The sequence below is a fragment of the Rhinatrema bivittatum genome, chromosome 6 (genome assembly GCF_901001135.1).
Source record: "Rhinatrema bivittatum chromosome 6, aRhiBiv1.1, whole genome shotgun sequence".
NCBI classification, from domain to species: Eukaryota; Metazoa; Chordata; class Amphibia; order Gymnophiona; family Rhinatrematidae; genus Rhinatrema; species Rhinatrema bivittatum.
In genome coordinates, this window is record NC_042620.1 from 172,969,570 (window position 1) to 172,984,126 (window position 14,557).

A 14,557-nucleotide genomic window follows, 5' to 3' on the forward strand; every position below is an offset into this window, starting at 1 on the left:
AGGGGCCATGCTAGAGACTACAGACATTTTTGTCCCTATAGGGGACTCAGTGGTCTCGACCTTTTGGTAGGTCTCAGTCCTTTCATCCCAGAAAACTTTGGAATAATGCGGGCTTCAGGAGTGGAGCACTTTGAACTTCACAATAAAGGTCTGTAGACTCTCCTACTGGTTTATGAGATAGGCATCTATCTTGCTTTTTATCAGAAATGGATCCAGGTCACGATGGACCAATGGGTCCTGGAAGTGATACGGATAGGCTATGCTCGAGTGTTTCTTCGCATTCCTCCAGAGGATGCCTTTATGGTCTCTCCCTGCAACTCCCTACAGAAGAGGGTGGTAGTGGAAACTACCTTAAGGAGGATGTTAGACTTAAAGACTGTAATACCTGTTCCAGAATCGCAAGAAAATACGGGCCGTTATTCCATTAATTTTGTCGTAACCAGAAAGTGAGGGAATTTTTCGGCCCATACTGGATCTCAAGAGTCAATTGACATTTGCGGGTGACTCATTTCTATATGGAAACTCTGAGCTCCGTAATAATGGCAGTCCAATCGGGAATTTCTCACGTCGCTGGATCTTACAGAGGTATATTTTCATATTCCCATTCTCACGTCTCTGGATCTTACAGAGGTATATTTTCATATTCCCATTCGCCGGGAACATCAACAGTTCCTGCAGTTTGCCATTCTGCATTCTGGCCATTGCACCCAGGATTTTCTCCAAGGTCATGGTGGTGGTAGCAGCATCCTTGCACAAGAATGAAATCTTAGTTCATCCATATCTGGATGACTTGTTGATTTGGGCCAAAAGCATGGAAGAGAGTCACCTCGCTTCATGCAAGAATTAGGTTGGCCAAGAGCAGCTTATAGCTGTCTCAGATGCTGGAGTATCTATCTCTGTGTTTGTTTTGATATGAAGCTGGGCAGAGTGTTTCTGAGGGAGAGTTGCATTCGTAAGTTGATTGCTCAAGTTCATTCCCTGAGAAGGGCTGTTCATCTGACAGTGTGGTTTTCTCTTCAAGTGCTGGGTTTGCTGGCAGCCACCTTGGAGGTTGTCCCTTGGTCTGAGCGCATATGCGGCCTCTTCAGCGCATGTTGCTTTCCTGGTGTAGTCTTAGGACTACATGGTAAGAGTTCACTTGCCATTAGAGATGAGCATTCACTTACAGAGGTGGTTGCAAGCGGATCATCTCAGGAAGGGATTTTCTTTAGGGATGCCAGAATGGTCAGTGCTCATGACAGATGCAAGCCTTCATGGTTGGGGGGGGGGGGGGGGGGGGGCTAACTGTCAGGAGTTGCTGGTGCTAGGTCTCTGGAGTGCCAAGGAGCATCAGTGGAGCATCAAGCGATTGGAAGCATGTGCAGTTCGGTTGGCGTGCTTGAGATTCGCCGAGCATCTAGAGGCTTGTGCGGTCAAGATAATGTCGGACAATGAGACGATGGTGGCTAACATAAAAACATAAGAAATTGCTATACTAGATCAGACCAAGGGTCCATCAAGCCCAGCATCCTGGCCAATCCAGGCTACAAGTACCTGGCAAGTGCCCAAACACTATGTAGATCTCATGCTACTGATGCCAGTAATAGCAGTAGTTATTCTCTAAGACAACTTGATTAATAGCAGTTAATGGACTTCTCTCCATGAACTTATCCAAACCTTTTTTAAACCTAGCTATACCAACTGCACTAACCACATCCTCTGACAACAAATTCCAGAGCTTAATTGTGCATTGAGTGAAAAAGAATTTTCTCCAATTAGTTTTAAATGTGCTACTTTCTCTCTTTATGGAGTGCCCCTAGTTCTTCTATTATCCAAAAGAGTAAATAACAGATTCACATTTACCCATTCTAGATCTCTCATGATTTTAAAGACCTCTATCATATTCCCCCTCTGCCGTCTCTTCTCCAAGCTGAACAGCCGTAACCTCTTTAGCCTTTCCTCATAGGGGAGCTGTTCCATCCCCTTTAACATTTTGGTCGCCCTTCTCTGTACATCAATCATCAGGGCAAATCAAAGAGCCAATAAGTGTTGGAGGAGATAGATACACTCATAGAATAAGTAGAACAACATCTTTTAGACATATCCGCCTGCTGCTTTGCTGGAAAGGACAGTGTAAGGCTTGACTTTCTCAGCAGACAGAGCTTGAACCCAGGAGAGTGGGAGTTGTCGGACAAAACCTTTCAACTCATAGTGGTGGCTGGGGTTGCCTGCATCTGGATTCATTGGCAACCTCAATAAAAACTGTGGAACTTCACATTGAAGTCGTAGAAGAGATCTGAAATATCTGGGTATTGATGCTCTTGTTCAGGAGTGGCTGTGGGGTGAGGTGCTGTATGCATTCCCGCCATGGCCGCTGATAGGCAGGATAGTTCAAAAGACTGCAAGCCAGGCCGAAATTGTGCCAATCTGCGGAGGCTACTAGTGGGCAGTTCCTTTCAGACTGCCACGTTGGAAGGATCTGCTGTGGCAGCGACCGATTCTACACGACTATCCAGGTCCATTTTATCTTATGGTTTGGCTCTTGAGAGAGCTCGGTTATTGAAGCTGCAGTGATTTCCATTTTGCTCTGGGCTAGCAAATTTTCTAATTCTCTGACTTATGTTAGAGTTTGCAGAGTTTTCAAGGCCTGGTGATAGGAGCGAGATTCTCAGCCTCTCAAGGTGGAAATTCCATTAATTTTGGAATTTTTGCAGGAAAGATTACTTAAAAGCTTAGCCCTTAACACCTTGAAGGTTCAAGTGGCAGCTCTCGCTTGTTATGGGGGTGAGTCAATAGTGGGCCTTTGTCTTCCCATCTGGATGTGTCCCGGTTCTTGAAGGGAGTTAAGCATCTTTGTCGTCCTTTGTTGCTTTGTGGAACCACAGTCTGGTTCTTATGTTCTCCTATTCACTCAACGCACAATTAGACTCTGGAATTTGTTACCATAGGATGTGGTTAGTGCAGTTAGTATAGCTGTGTTTAAAAAAGGATTGGATAAGTTCTTGGAGGAGAAGTCCATTACCTGCTATTAAGTTCACTTAGAGAATAGCCACTGCCATTAGCAATGGTAACATGGAATAGACTTAGTTTTTGGGTACTTGCCAGGTTCTTATGGCCTGGATTGGCCACTGTTGGAAACAGGATGCTGGGCTTGATGGACCGTTGGTCTGACCCAGTATGGCATGTTCTTATGGTCTTGGATTTCTTGGTAGGGCCTACTTTTCGACTGCTGAGTTCCTCTTCTTGAAGCTACTTACCTTGAAGACAGTTTTTCTGGTAGTAATCTGCTCTGCACATCAGGTTTCCAAGCTGCAGGCTGTTTCTTGCTGTGAGTCGTTTCTGCCTGTGACTCCAGGGGCATTACAGCTTCGGACTTCCTTTTTACCAAAAGTCTTTTCAGAGTTTCATTTGAATCAGTCTATTTCTCTGCTCATGCTGGACTATAATAGAGATTAGGGATGTGCAGAAGAAAAAAATTTGTTTTCGGGTTTTTCCCCATGAATTTCGGTTCGTGGATTGTTTGATTCATTTTCATTTGTGAGAAAAAAACAAATCAATTAAACCCTCCCAATAAAAAACTGCCAGAAAATGAAAATGCCTCCCGGGTCCTCCAGCCCATCCGCCTGAAAAAATGCCGAGGCCAGGAGCCCCCCCGGTCCCACTTACCCGGCCTTGTGTAAGCTGCGGGCACAGTAGGTCGCCGTGGCTTCGGCCTGTTCCGATGCTGTGGCCTCAGCCCGGACCCAGGCCCAACACCAGGGCCTTGGCCAAGGGTCAGGCCCATGCATCGGCACCCAGACCTCGGAGCCTCTTCTGGGTGCTCTTCTTTCTTTGACACTTGCAAGACAAATGACGCCATCCGCTGGCATCGCACCAGATTTAATTACTTTGAAGAGGCTCTGAGGCCTGGGCCTGATCCTGGACCAAGGTTCAGGCATCGGGACCCAGCCTCATGGCTGAGGCTCTGACATTGGGCCTGGGTGCAGGCCAAAACCTTGGCATTGGGATCCGGCCTCTGGGCCGGGTCACAGCAACAGTCCTGGGTCTGTTCCCCAGCCTAGGCCGAGGCCCTGGCATCAGGACCCAGCCTCCGGATCAGGTCGCCTTACCGGGCCTGGGTCCGGGCTGAGGCCCTGGCATCGGCACCTGGCCTTCGGGTCAGGTCTCGGAATCGGGCTTGGGTCCAGGCTTAGGCCCATGATCGGGACCCATCCTTTGACAGTTAAGGTAAGTTATTGTATTTTTTGTTTAATTTTTGGGGTCTCGGCCAAGGCCCCGGTGTCACAGTCGGGCCTAGGCAAGGCTCCAGCTTTGGGCCTAGGCTGAGGCGCGAGCATCATGCTCAGGCATACACTATGCATAGGCCTGAATCATTAGTTTAAGATGCAACAAACGAATAAGATTGGTTTCGTTTTGGGACCCCCCGAATGAAATGAATTAGCCTTATTCGTCGCGTTTTGCAGTATTGTTTTAAACATATGCACATCCCTAATAGAGTTGAAAATATATCTCATCTCTTGCATGTCTTGGATGTCAAGCGGCATCTGATGCAGTACTTGGAGGTTACTAAAACTGTCAAGAAGTCTGATCGACTCTTTGTGCTCCATGGTGGAGGCAAACAGGGTGAACTGGTTATATGGGCAACTATAACCCATTGGGTTAAGGAAATGAACACGGCAGCCTATGTGGATGCCAGGATTCCTTTGCCGAAACGGTTCAGACCGCATTCCATGAGAGCCCAGGCAGTATTGTGGGCAGAGATTTGATTATTGTCTCCTGTTGAGATTTGCCGAGTGCCAACAAGGTCTTCTTTGCATACTTTTTCCAAGCATTACCCCTTGGATGTACAGGCTCAGGAGGATGCATCCTTCACACATATGGTGTCTGGACCGCAGGCAGCTACCCGCCCTGTTTGGGCATAGCTTTGGTACATCCCACTTGTAGGGAATGGCCTGCCTGAATGCAGAAGAAGGAGAAATTATTACTTACCTGATAATTTCCTTTCCTCTAATGAAGGCACGCCAATCTCCGACCCCCTCCTTCGCTGCCGATTTTTGCCTTTGGTTCACTCTTTAGGTGCGTACATTGTAGAGTGTTATTCTTGCTATTCGTTGGAGGACTGGTAAGTGTCTTAACCAGTCCCTCAATTTAGTGAAGCTTAATTCTTTTGTCTGAGCTCAGTGTTCCCTGTTGGCTGGAAGAATGAGTGGTTGAATGTTAATAGTCATGTTCAACTATAATCAGTTTGTCCACGGTTTGGCTTTTTCAGAGAATACTGGCGGGCTGATGTCAAGGCAGGGCTATATGTCCATGATGTCAGCTTTTACTCCATCTCCATCCAGGTAGAGGTAGACAACCCACTTTTGTGGAGTGGCCTGCCTTCATTAGAGGAAAGGAAATGATCAGGTAAGTAGTAATTTCTCCTTAGTCTCTTGTGCCATGTCCCCATGCTGCTACTAAACCTTCATTCCATTATTTTTAGGTATTAACATAATTTTTCTTCAAAAAAAAGTTTCATTGCATTCCAGACTGCTGCATGCGTTAGACCTGGAATCATTGTCATTAAGAGGGTCTATGTAATAAACTGTATTATGGCAAATGCAAGATTTTAAAGGATATTAAGTGCCTGCATTAGTTAACATATACCCCTGAAAAGTTGCACATTTAGTCCGCATTAGTGGTAATGCAGAGAAACACAGCCTAAAGCCCCAAAACATTCATGTGACATGATTAGGAGTTAAATCCATGTTAATAGCTCTTTAATAATATGGATTAATCAAAATTTGTGTTAACCTAGTCATGCTAATGCAAGGCGCAATGGATTCTTCAAGTCCTCCCCTCACCCCAACAAACACTCTGTGAGGGTCACACCCCATCCCCCCCCCCCCCCCCGAGGTAGCGCACTCCCTGAGATGCAGCTTCCCCTGCCCAACGAGATAGCACCGCTCCTTACCTACCATCCCCATCTGTTTCACTCCCTCCATCTCCCAAGGCCTACCCCTTCTGACATCATCCAGAAAAAGATTGAGGCAGGATGTCAACTGGCATCATGTTTCATTTTGCTTTAGTGAGATAAGAGGGAGCCATGCTCCCACCTGCTTCAATCTTGAGGACAGTGTTGGAAGGTGGGGAGAATGCCCCCTAGAGGCTGTGGTGGGCATGGAACAGAACCCATTGGTCCCTTGCTTTTGAGTGGGATAGGTGAACACTGAGGTCCCTTCTCTTTGGTGTCAAGCAGTTGGAATGTGCTTATTAATGTGAAGACCTGCTTTTTGCCTTTTTATAACATCAGGCATTAGCTGCACTGTTAATTTCTGCATTAAAGTTGATATATTAACCTGCATTAATGTCCAATTTTAGTGTAATAGATAATCTCCTAAGAATGTATTATACCGACTGATGTTTGCTGCCGTTTCTCTCTGTCTCTCTCTTTTAAGTAAAATGTTATGTTAATAATTTTTGTAGGTCAGTGATGATAGACAGAGCTGAAAACTTACTGCATGACTACTATGGAGGGAAAGATTACTGGAGCGTGAGTATACATTAAGGATTCATTTTTAGTAATATAATAAAAGTTTAGAGATTTAGAACTTCATAAGTACAGGGCATCCAAGTGAAATGCTTGCAGTGCAGTCATCAGGACGGACTATTAGCAACCTTGGCAAATTTGTGCCAAAATAAAACAGATGCCTTTCAACAAACCCACCAGCTGTAGAGGGCATTTCTGCAAAGTCATTTCTGTTTTATGCCATGCCATTAACAAGGAGCCTTAGTCTTCCATTTTACATCTGTGATTTTTTTTTCTTTTTTACTTTATCATCTTTCCAGTTAATTATAACAAGCCACAGTTGAATAAGAAATAGGAAATACTGCTAAACGTAAAAAAAACAGTAAACGCAAATCAGTCTCCTAATAGTCCACAATATAGGGGGATCCAAACATAATGCCATTGAGAGAAATGGATTCGCAGAAAAGCATAAAAAGAAAATTAACATTCAGCCAGCCTACATCCATTATGTATTACAACTCCAGAGAACACATGGCCTCATCCACTACCTGAACTACCTGCACCTTTCTTCTTTAGCAGTCAAGAAAAAATGAAGTTGTAAGAATTTGAAAAAGGGACAAGAAACATTCTGTAACTTAACAAAACACTTACAGAGATGACAAACAACAAAAAAGGCTCCAAGAGACAAAGCCTCTTTGCACATTTCTAGAACTATTTTCCTGCGCTTCTGAGTTGTCTTACATGCTGTAAATCTAGAAAAACTCAAATCTTCCCTCTGCAGAAATAAAGGCATAGTATGGAGTCTTTATTGTGAATGAAAACAAAGTACATCTTTCCAACAAAGAAGTTAAGCCCAGGCTGTCCATAGACAGTTCACCACCAGGTTGTTCTCTTCTCTATGTCATCCTTCTTGCTTTAGGTAAATAATAGATTTTATTCAGAGGAGGAATAGCATTTTCTGGAATCTTAAGAATTTCAACCAGATACTTCAACAAATGTAATGGAAAGTCAGTGAGTATTTTAAAAAAATGAATCTGTCTCAGATTCAGGTGAGTCGTGAAATTTTCCAGATTTTCAAGCTTTCTACTGGTAACCAGCTTATCCTGGACTAAAGTCATCTGAACTGTTGCCAGTCGATTAACTTCACCAGATATTCAGCCCAGTTCCTGGGCTTCATCAGACAATTTAGACTTCTGAGCCTGTATCCACACCTCAGCTTGTGAGATAAGTAACTTGATGAGGGGAAGCTGGTGCAGACCAGATAGCATCCAGAGTCACTATCCCAGACTTGATGAGGCACAAGGGAAACAACATTCACTGGAGGAATAGAAGTCCCCAGTCCACTTACCGCCAATAGGACTTGCTCCTGATTGCTTAACGCTAGCAGGTGTAATCCAGCTCCTGCCCTGGTTGACTCTCTGCTCTCCTGTAGCTCGAGCAGTGCTTCAGAACCCTGTTTACCATAAGTCATTCTCACAGGCCCTGAAGACCTCAACCTCACAGGTTTCAAGATGTTTCCTTCTTACCTGAGATTCACTACGGTCCCTAGATCCAGAGCCCCACTACTGCAAACCAGTTGAAGAGGAGATGCATTGATATATGGACTGAGGGAGATATCTGTCCCAGGGCTTGAAACCAAACCTTCTGGCTCATATGGCTAACTGGACCTCAAAGGGATGATAGGCTGCAAAAAACTGGTGATTACTGTCTGACAACCAGGAGGTAAGTTTGAAAGCATGAGGAAACCTCCTCTAACTTTCCTTTTCCATTTCTTCATCATCCTATCCAAATTGGCAAAATTAATAGCAAAAGAAAAAGCAAGTCGTCAAAATGCAGTTTCAGTGAGGTTCCTTCATGCAGCCATCTTGGATCCCTGTCAGATCTGTGATATATTTGAAAAAGCTCAAACTTAGAATGAGTCAGAAAAATCATAATGCATAATCCTAATCTACTTTCTGGCAATCCTGTAAGCAGCTTTTTTTTTAGTTCTAGTAAATGCATTAATAAGTTGTGTTCATGTTTGTTGAATTTACGATACTACTCTTCTATACATAGAGTGGTTTCCAATAACATAACATATAAATATAAATAACATAACACATTACAAACCCAGCAAAATGTACAATGCTAATAGTATTACAGTGACACACATTTGCCCCTAAAATCTGGTGTTTAATTACCAGTAATAGTATCCAGAATCCCTCTAAGCTAATAAATGTTCTGTTTCTTCTAGCATATAGTTAATGTGGCACCACAGTCTTAAGTCATTTTTTTATATAGTTCACCAGTCCATCATTTTGTTACTTAATAAATGTATATCAGCTATGTTACTATTAAACTTCGGGGAGAGTAGCTTGTGCACCCTCTTGTTTTCAGGAAATGTACTAGTTAATGTAATTAATTATTTTCAATACTAGCAAAGATCCGCAAAACATATGCGGTCAAATTAGTGCTCTCCCTAAGTCTGTCCCCACCATTCTCTATTCCCCATCCCAGTTTATCAACACCACTATTCCTGCCTCAGGCTGTCCCCACCAATTTCTCCATCTCCCTCCCAACCCATCCTTCCTCTCCCCAACTGTCCATTCTCTTTATTTGAATTTCATTTCTTTATGATATCTCTGACCCCATTAGATCTGCAGCTAATAAAAGGCTGCAGAAGTCTTTGCACAGGTCATGTCACTTTTCTGAGATTTTAGATTTTTCCAGGCCATAACTAGCATTCTTCTGTATGTGTGCTGATTTTTCAGCTCTCATCAGAGGTGTTCAAAAAAAGCATGACCGACAGATAAATATTTGTGAATTATAGAGGTATTATTCATAATATCTGTGTTGTGATAGATTTGGTTTGCCATGTGGAGAAATTGCTGCTTTAGTTCTAGCTCAGCATTTCATGACATCTCTACCTGGGTTTATAAAGAAGTCTGTTTTCATCCCCCTGTGTAGCTTTGAAAATCTGCCAGTGGCCAGTATTCTGGAGGTTTCCTTACTCTGCATACTTTTCAGGTGCAAAGTATGTGGTGTAAACAACATGCTTTAATTTCAAAATAAAATCCTGTGTACAGTTCACCCCTTTCCCCTTAGACCTGGCCCCATTGGGGGGGGGGAGGGGAGGGGAGGGGGGGGGGCGGAGTGTCAGAGCAATTTTTAAAGGAATTTTCATGGGTATAGCACAGTTTACCTGTGGAGAAACAAAGTACTTTAAAAATTGCCCCCAAAGTGCTTTCAGACTCTGGATTGTATGGAAACATATTTTAAGAGCATCGCAGACTGCTGGAGTTCTCCAGCTGAGACTGTTAATTGCATTGTAACACTTAATTGCTTCAAAGCAACATAAAAATGTGAAACAAAAATTGGCTTTTCAAAGCTGTCTAGTTTGCTTTGCTTTTATTGTAAATGGACAAGAAAAGAAATGATCAAATCCCAAACTTTCATCACTATCCGTGATTACCGCAACTCTCTATTTCCTGTTCATAACTGGATCAGTCCAGATTCCTGGGTTTTGCCTTCCTTCCAGCAGATGGAGACAGAGAAAGTTTCAGTGATACTGCCATTTAACCTGATGTGCCACCTGCAGTCCTCAGTATTTTTCGGTCTCCAGCAAATGGTAGAGGTACAAATTCTGCAGTCCAAAAAAAGAAAAAAAAAAAAAAAAGGAAAAGTAAAGAACATAGATTTTTAGGATTCCTCCCAGGAGGTTGTTAGGCCTCTGGTTCTGAGGTGGATGAGCATGGGCTTGGGGACCCTTGCCTGGCTCAGCCCCCAGGAAGCATTTTCAGTTTTGTGTCCTTCCTTTCGATCTGGCAACAGCTCCACTTACGTTTACCAAAGTGATGGTGGTTGTGGCAGTGGCACTCAGAAAGAAGGGCATTCTGGTTCAGCTGTATGTGGATGACTGGCTCATTCATGCAAAGTCGTCAGCTCTCTACAGTCAAGTGGTGTCTCGGGTCTTGCAGCAGTCGAGGTCTTTAGGCTGGGTAGTGAATCTGGCAAAAAGTCATCTCACCCTGTCTTGAGTTCGAGAGCGCTTTGACACCAGGTTAGGAAAGGTTTTTCTTATCGAGGGTCGCATTCTCAAGCTACAGAAGCAGGTACACAGGCTGTTAAATGTTGCAGTGCCCAAGGACTGGGACTACCTTCAAGTGCTAGGTTCTATGGCTTCAACATTGGAGCTAGTTTCTTGAGCTTTCACACACATGTGGTCTCTACAAAAGTCTTCTCTTTATCATTGGGATCCTTTGTCGGAACAGTTTCATCTTCTGCTGTTGCTCGAGGAGGCTGCGAGGTCAAGTCTTTCATGGTGGCTTGGTCGGAGTCATCTAAGTCGCAGAGTGGACTTGGATGTTCTGGAATGGGTGGTAGTTACAGATGCCAGTCTCTCTGGCTGGGGTGCGGTGAGTCTGAGTCAGTCAGCCCATGGGCAGTGGTCCAAGGACGAGATATCCTGGTCTATCAATCATTTGGAAACTAGGGCAGTGTGTTTTGCGTTGCTTGCCTTTCTGCCTCTATCACCTGGCTGCCCAGTGTGCATCGTATTGGACAACACAACCACTGTGGCTTATATCAATCGACAAGGGGGAACCAGGAGTTGTTTCTCTGGGTGGAACAGCATCTGTCATTGCTAGCTGCATCTCACATAGCCAGAGTGGACAATATTCAAGTGGATTTTCCCAGTCACTAGAAGCCGGAGCCCAGATAGTGGGAGTTGTTGTTAGAGGAGGTGATGGCTCTTCTATGTCGCAGCTGGTGTACTCCCCGCCTGAATTTGATGGCACCTCAACGGAATGCCAAGGCACCCTGCTGCTTCAGTCGCAGAAGAGAACATGGGGCAGAAGGAATCAATGCCCTAGTCCTACCTTGGCCTTGAAGGATTCTTCTTTACGTGTTGCCCCCCTGTGGCTGCTGGTGGGCAAAGTGATTCGGTGGATAGAAAGTCATCCCGGAGAAGTGATCCTGGTGGCACCAGAGTGACCACGGTGGCCATGGTTTGCAAACCTGATCAATCTGGCGGTAGACAGTCCGTTGTGGATAGCTTACTGAAGCTTCTTTGTCAGCTTCCAATATTTTCTGCTCAGGCGGATCGCTTTTGTCTTGTGGCTTGCCTTTTGAGAGGAAGTGCTTGATGGGGGGGAAGGATATCCGGAGGATGTCATTTCCACCTTGTTGCAGGCTAGAAGACCTGCATTTCCTTGTTCTATGTGAGGATATGGAGAGTCTTTGAGTCCTGGTGTATGGGTCAGGGAGTAAGAACTACTTGAGCTTCGGTAGCACACATCTTAACCTTTTTGTTGAAAGGATTGGTGAAGGGCTTGGACTTTAACACTCTCAAGATACAGGTTACAGCCTTGGGCTGTCTTCATGGCAAGGTACATGGAATGTCTTTGACCGCTCATCTGGATGTGGTGTGTTTTCTGCGTCCTCCCGTGCGGAAAATATGTCATTCCTGGAATCTTAACTTAGTCCTAAAAGGGAATGTATGTGGCTCCTTTTGAGCCTCTAAGGAGGGCGACGCTGAAGGATCTCACTTTGAAGGTTGTTTTTCTGGTGACAATTTGTTTGGCCAGCAGAATTTTGGAGCGACAATTGTTGTCATGTAGAAAGCCCTTTCTGAAGATCTCGGATTCTGGAATCTCATTGCCTACGGTGCCATCTTTTCTCCTGAAGGTCGTGTCGGCATTCCGGCTTTCCCAAATTTAGATGCGTCAACACTACATGCAAGGGACCTGCATTGTTTGGATGTAAAGCGAGCTTTGTTGCGTTACCTCAAGGTCATCAATAGCTTCAGGGAGTCTGACCATCTCTTTGTGCTATTGAGTGGGTCTAAGAAGGGGCAGAATGCCTCAAAATCCACAATAGCAAGGTGGTTGAAGGAGGCTATAAGCTCGGCTTATATCTATACAAAGTGTTCTGTCCTGGTGAGATTTGAGGGCTCATTCTGTTCGGTTGCAGGCGGCTTCTTGGGCTGAGTACCAGCAGGTGTCACCGCAGAATATTGGTCGGGCAGCTACTTGGAACATAAGAACATAAGAAATTGCCATACTGGTTCAGACCAAGGATCCATCAAGTCCAGCATTCTGTTTCCAACAGTGGCCAATCCAGGCTACAAGTATCTGGCAAGTACCCCAAAACTAAGTATATCCCACGCTACTAATACTAGTAATAGCTGTGGCTATTTTCTAAGTCAACTTGATTAATAGCAGGTAATGGACTTCTCCTCCAGAATTTGTCCAAACCTTTTTTAAACCCAGCTACACTAACTGCACTAACCACATCCCCTGGCAACAAATTCCAGAGTTTAATTGTGCTACATGCTAACTTCATAGAGTGCCCCCTAGTCCTTCTATTATCTGAAAGAGTAAATAACCAATTTACATTTACCCGTTCTAGACCTTTCATGATTTTAAAGACCTCTATCATATTCCACCTCAGTCTTCTCTTCTCCAAGCTGAACAGCCCTAACCTCTTTAGTCTTTCTTCATAGGGGAGTAGTTCCATCCCCTTTATCATTTTGGTCGCTCTTCTCTGTACCTTCACCATCCCAACTATATTTTTCTTGAGATGCGGCAACCAGAATTGTACCCGGTACTCAAGGTCCGGTCTCACCATTGAGCGATACAGAGGAATTATGACATCCTCTGTTTTATTCACCATTCCCTTCCTAATAATTCCTAACATTCTGTTTGCTTTTTTGACTGCCACAGCACACTGAGCTGACAATTTCAAAGTATTATTCACTGTGACTCCTAGATCTCTTTCCTGGGCAGTAGCTCCTAATATGGAACTAACATCGTGTAACTACAGCATGGGTTGTTTTCCCTATATGCATCACCTTGCACTTATCCACATTAAATTTCATCTCTCATTTGGATGCCAAATTTTCCAGTCTCACAAGGTCCTCCTGCAATTTATCACAATCCACTTGTGATTTAACCACTCTGAATAATTTTGATTCATCTGCAAATTTGATTACCTCACTCGTATTCCTTTTCAGATCATTTATAAATATATTTAAGAGCACGGGTCCTAGTACAGATCCTTGAGGCACTCCACTATATACCCTTTTCCACTGAGAAAATTGTGCATTTAGCCCTACTCTCTGTTTTCTGTCTTTTAACCAGTTTGTCAATCCACGAAAGGACATTGCCACCTATCCCATGACTTTTTACTTTTCTTTGAAGTCATTGCAAACTTTCGCCAGACATTATCATTTGGATATCCATGTTCCAGAGGCCATGGGCTTTGAGGAGAGTGTCTTTGAGCGGGACTTTTGCAGTCATATCCTAATTAGGGAAGCTTGGGTGCATCCCAGGAGTCTGGACTGATCCAGGTATGAACAAGAAAAGAAAATTAGTTCTTATCTGCTAATTTTCATTCCTGGAATACCACGGATCAATCCAGAATCCTGCTCTGCTTGAGGGGGAGAGTCCACTCGTACTTTTTTTGTATATGCTGCAGAACTGCTCAGGATTTCAGGATTGTTCTCCTGTTTTGTGTTGGAAAGAGGATTTTTCCATTGCAGGTTTCTGCCTTTTTTTCTCCTGCTCGTTGTTGGAGGTTATTTCTATTTCATTAGGATTGTTATGATATGAATCTTGGCTTGGGTACAGGTCAATACTGAGGGACTGCAAGTGGCACACCAGGTTATATGCCAGTGTTACTGAAACTTTCTCTGACTCCATCTGTTGGAAGGGATGCAAAACCCAGGAATCTGGACTAATCTGTGGTATTCCAGGAATGAAAATTAACAGGTGAGAACCAATTTTCCTATAAAGGCTTCCCTTGGTGCATTCTCAAATCCTTACAATTAGTTCAAATTCTGCAGCACAGCTATTCACCAGAAAAAGCGTATATGAACAATCACCCCAGTTCTTGAAGCACTATATTGGTTACCCATCAGATGGCGCATAGTCTATAAAATTGCTATATTAATGTGTCAAGCCCACGGATTAGCTAATCCTGCATTTTTATATCATAACTAGAAATCTTAGGTCTGCTAACCAATTTCTGCTTGACTTTCCAGCTGCAAAGCATGCTAGATTAGCTATGACCCATGGGAGAGCCTTCTCTACT

General features: G+C 44.0%; 1 protein-coding gene across 1 annotated transcript in view; it reads left to right on the forward strand.

Annotated features, from left to right (window-relative positions):
* Positions 1-14,557, forward strand: part of POFUT2 (protein O-fucosyltransferase 2) — an 80,698-nt gene that overhangs the window by 48,429 nt on the left and 17,712 nt on the right. Inside the window, exon 5 of the mRNA XM_029606153.1 lies at positions 6,445-6,511. Coding sequence (XP_029462013.1) covers positions 6,445-6,511 — 67 coding nt within the window. The remainder of the gene's footprint in view (positions 1-6,444; positions 6,512-14,557) is intronic.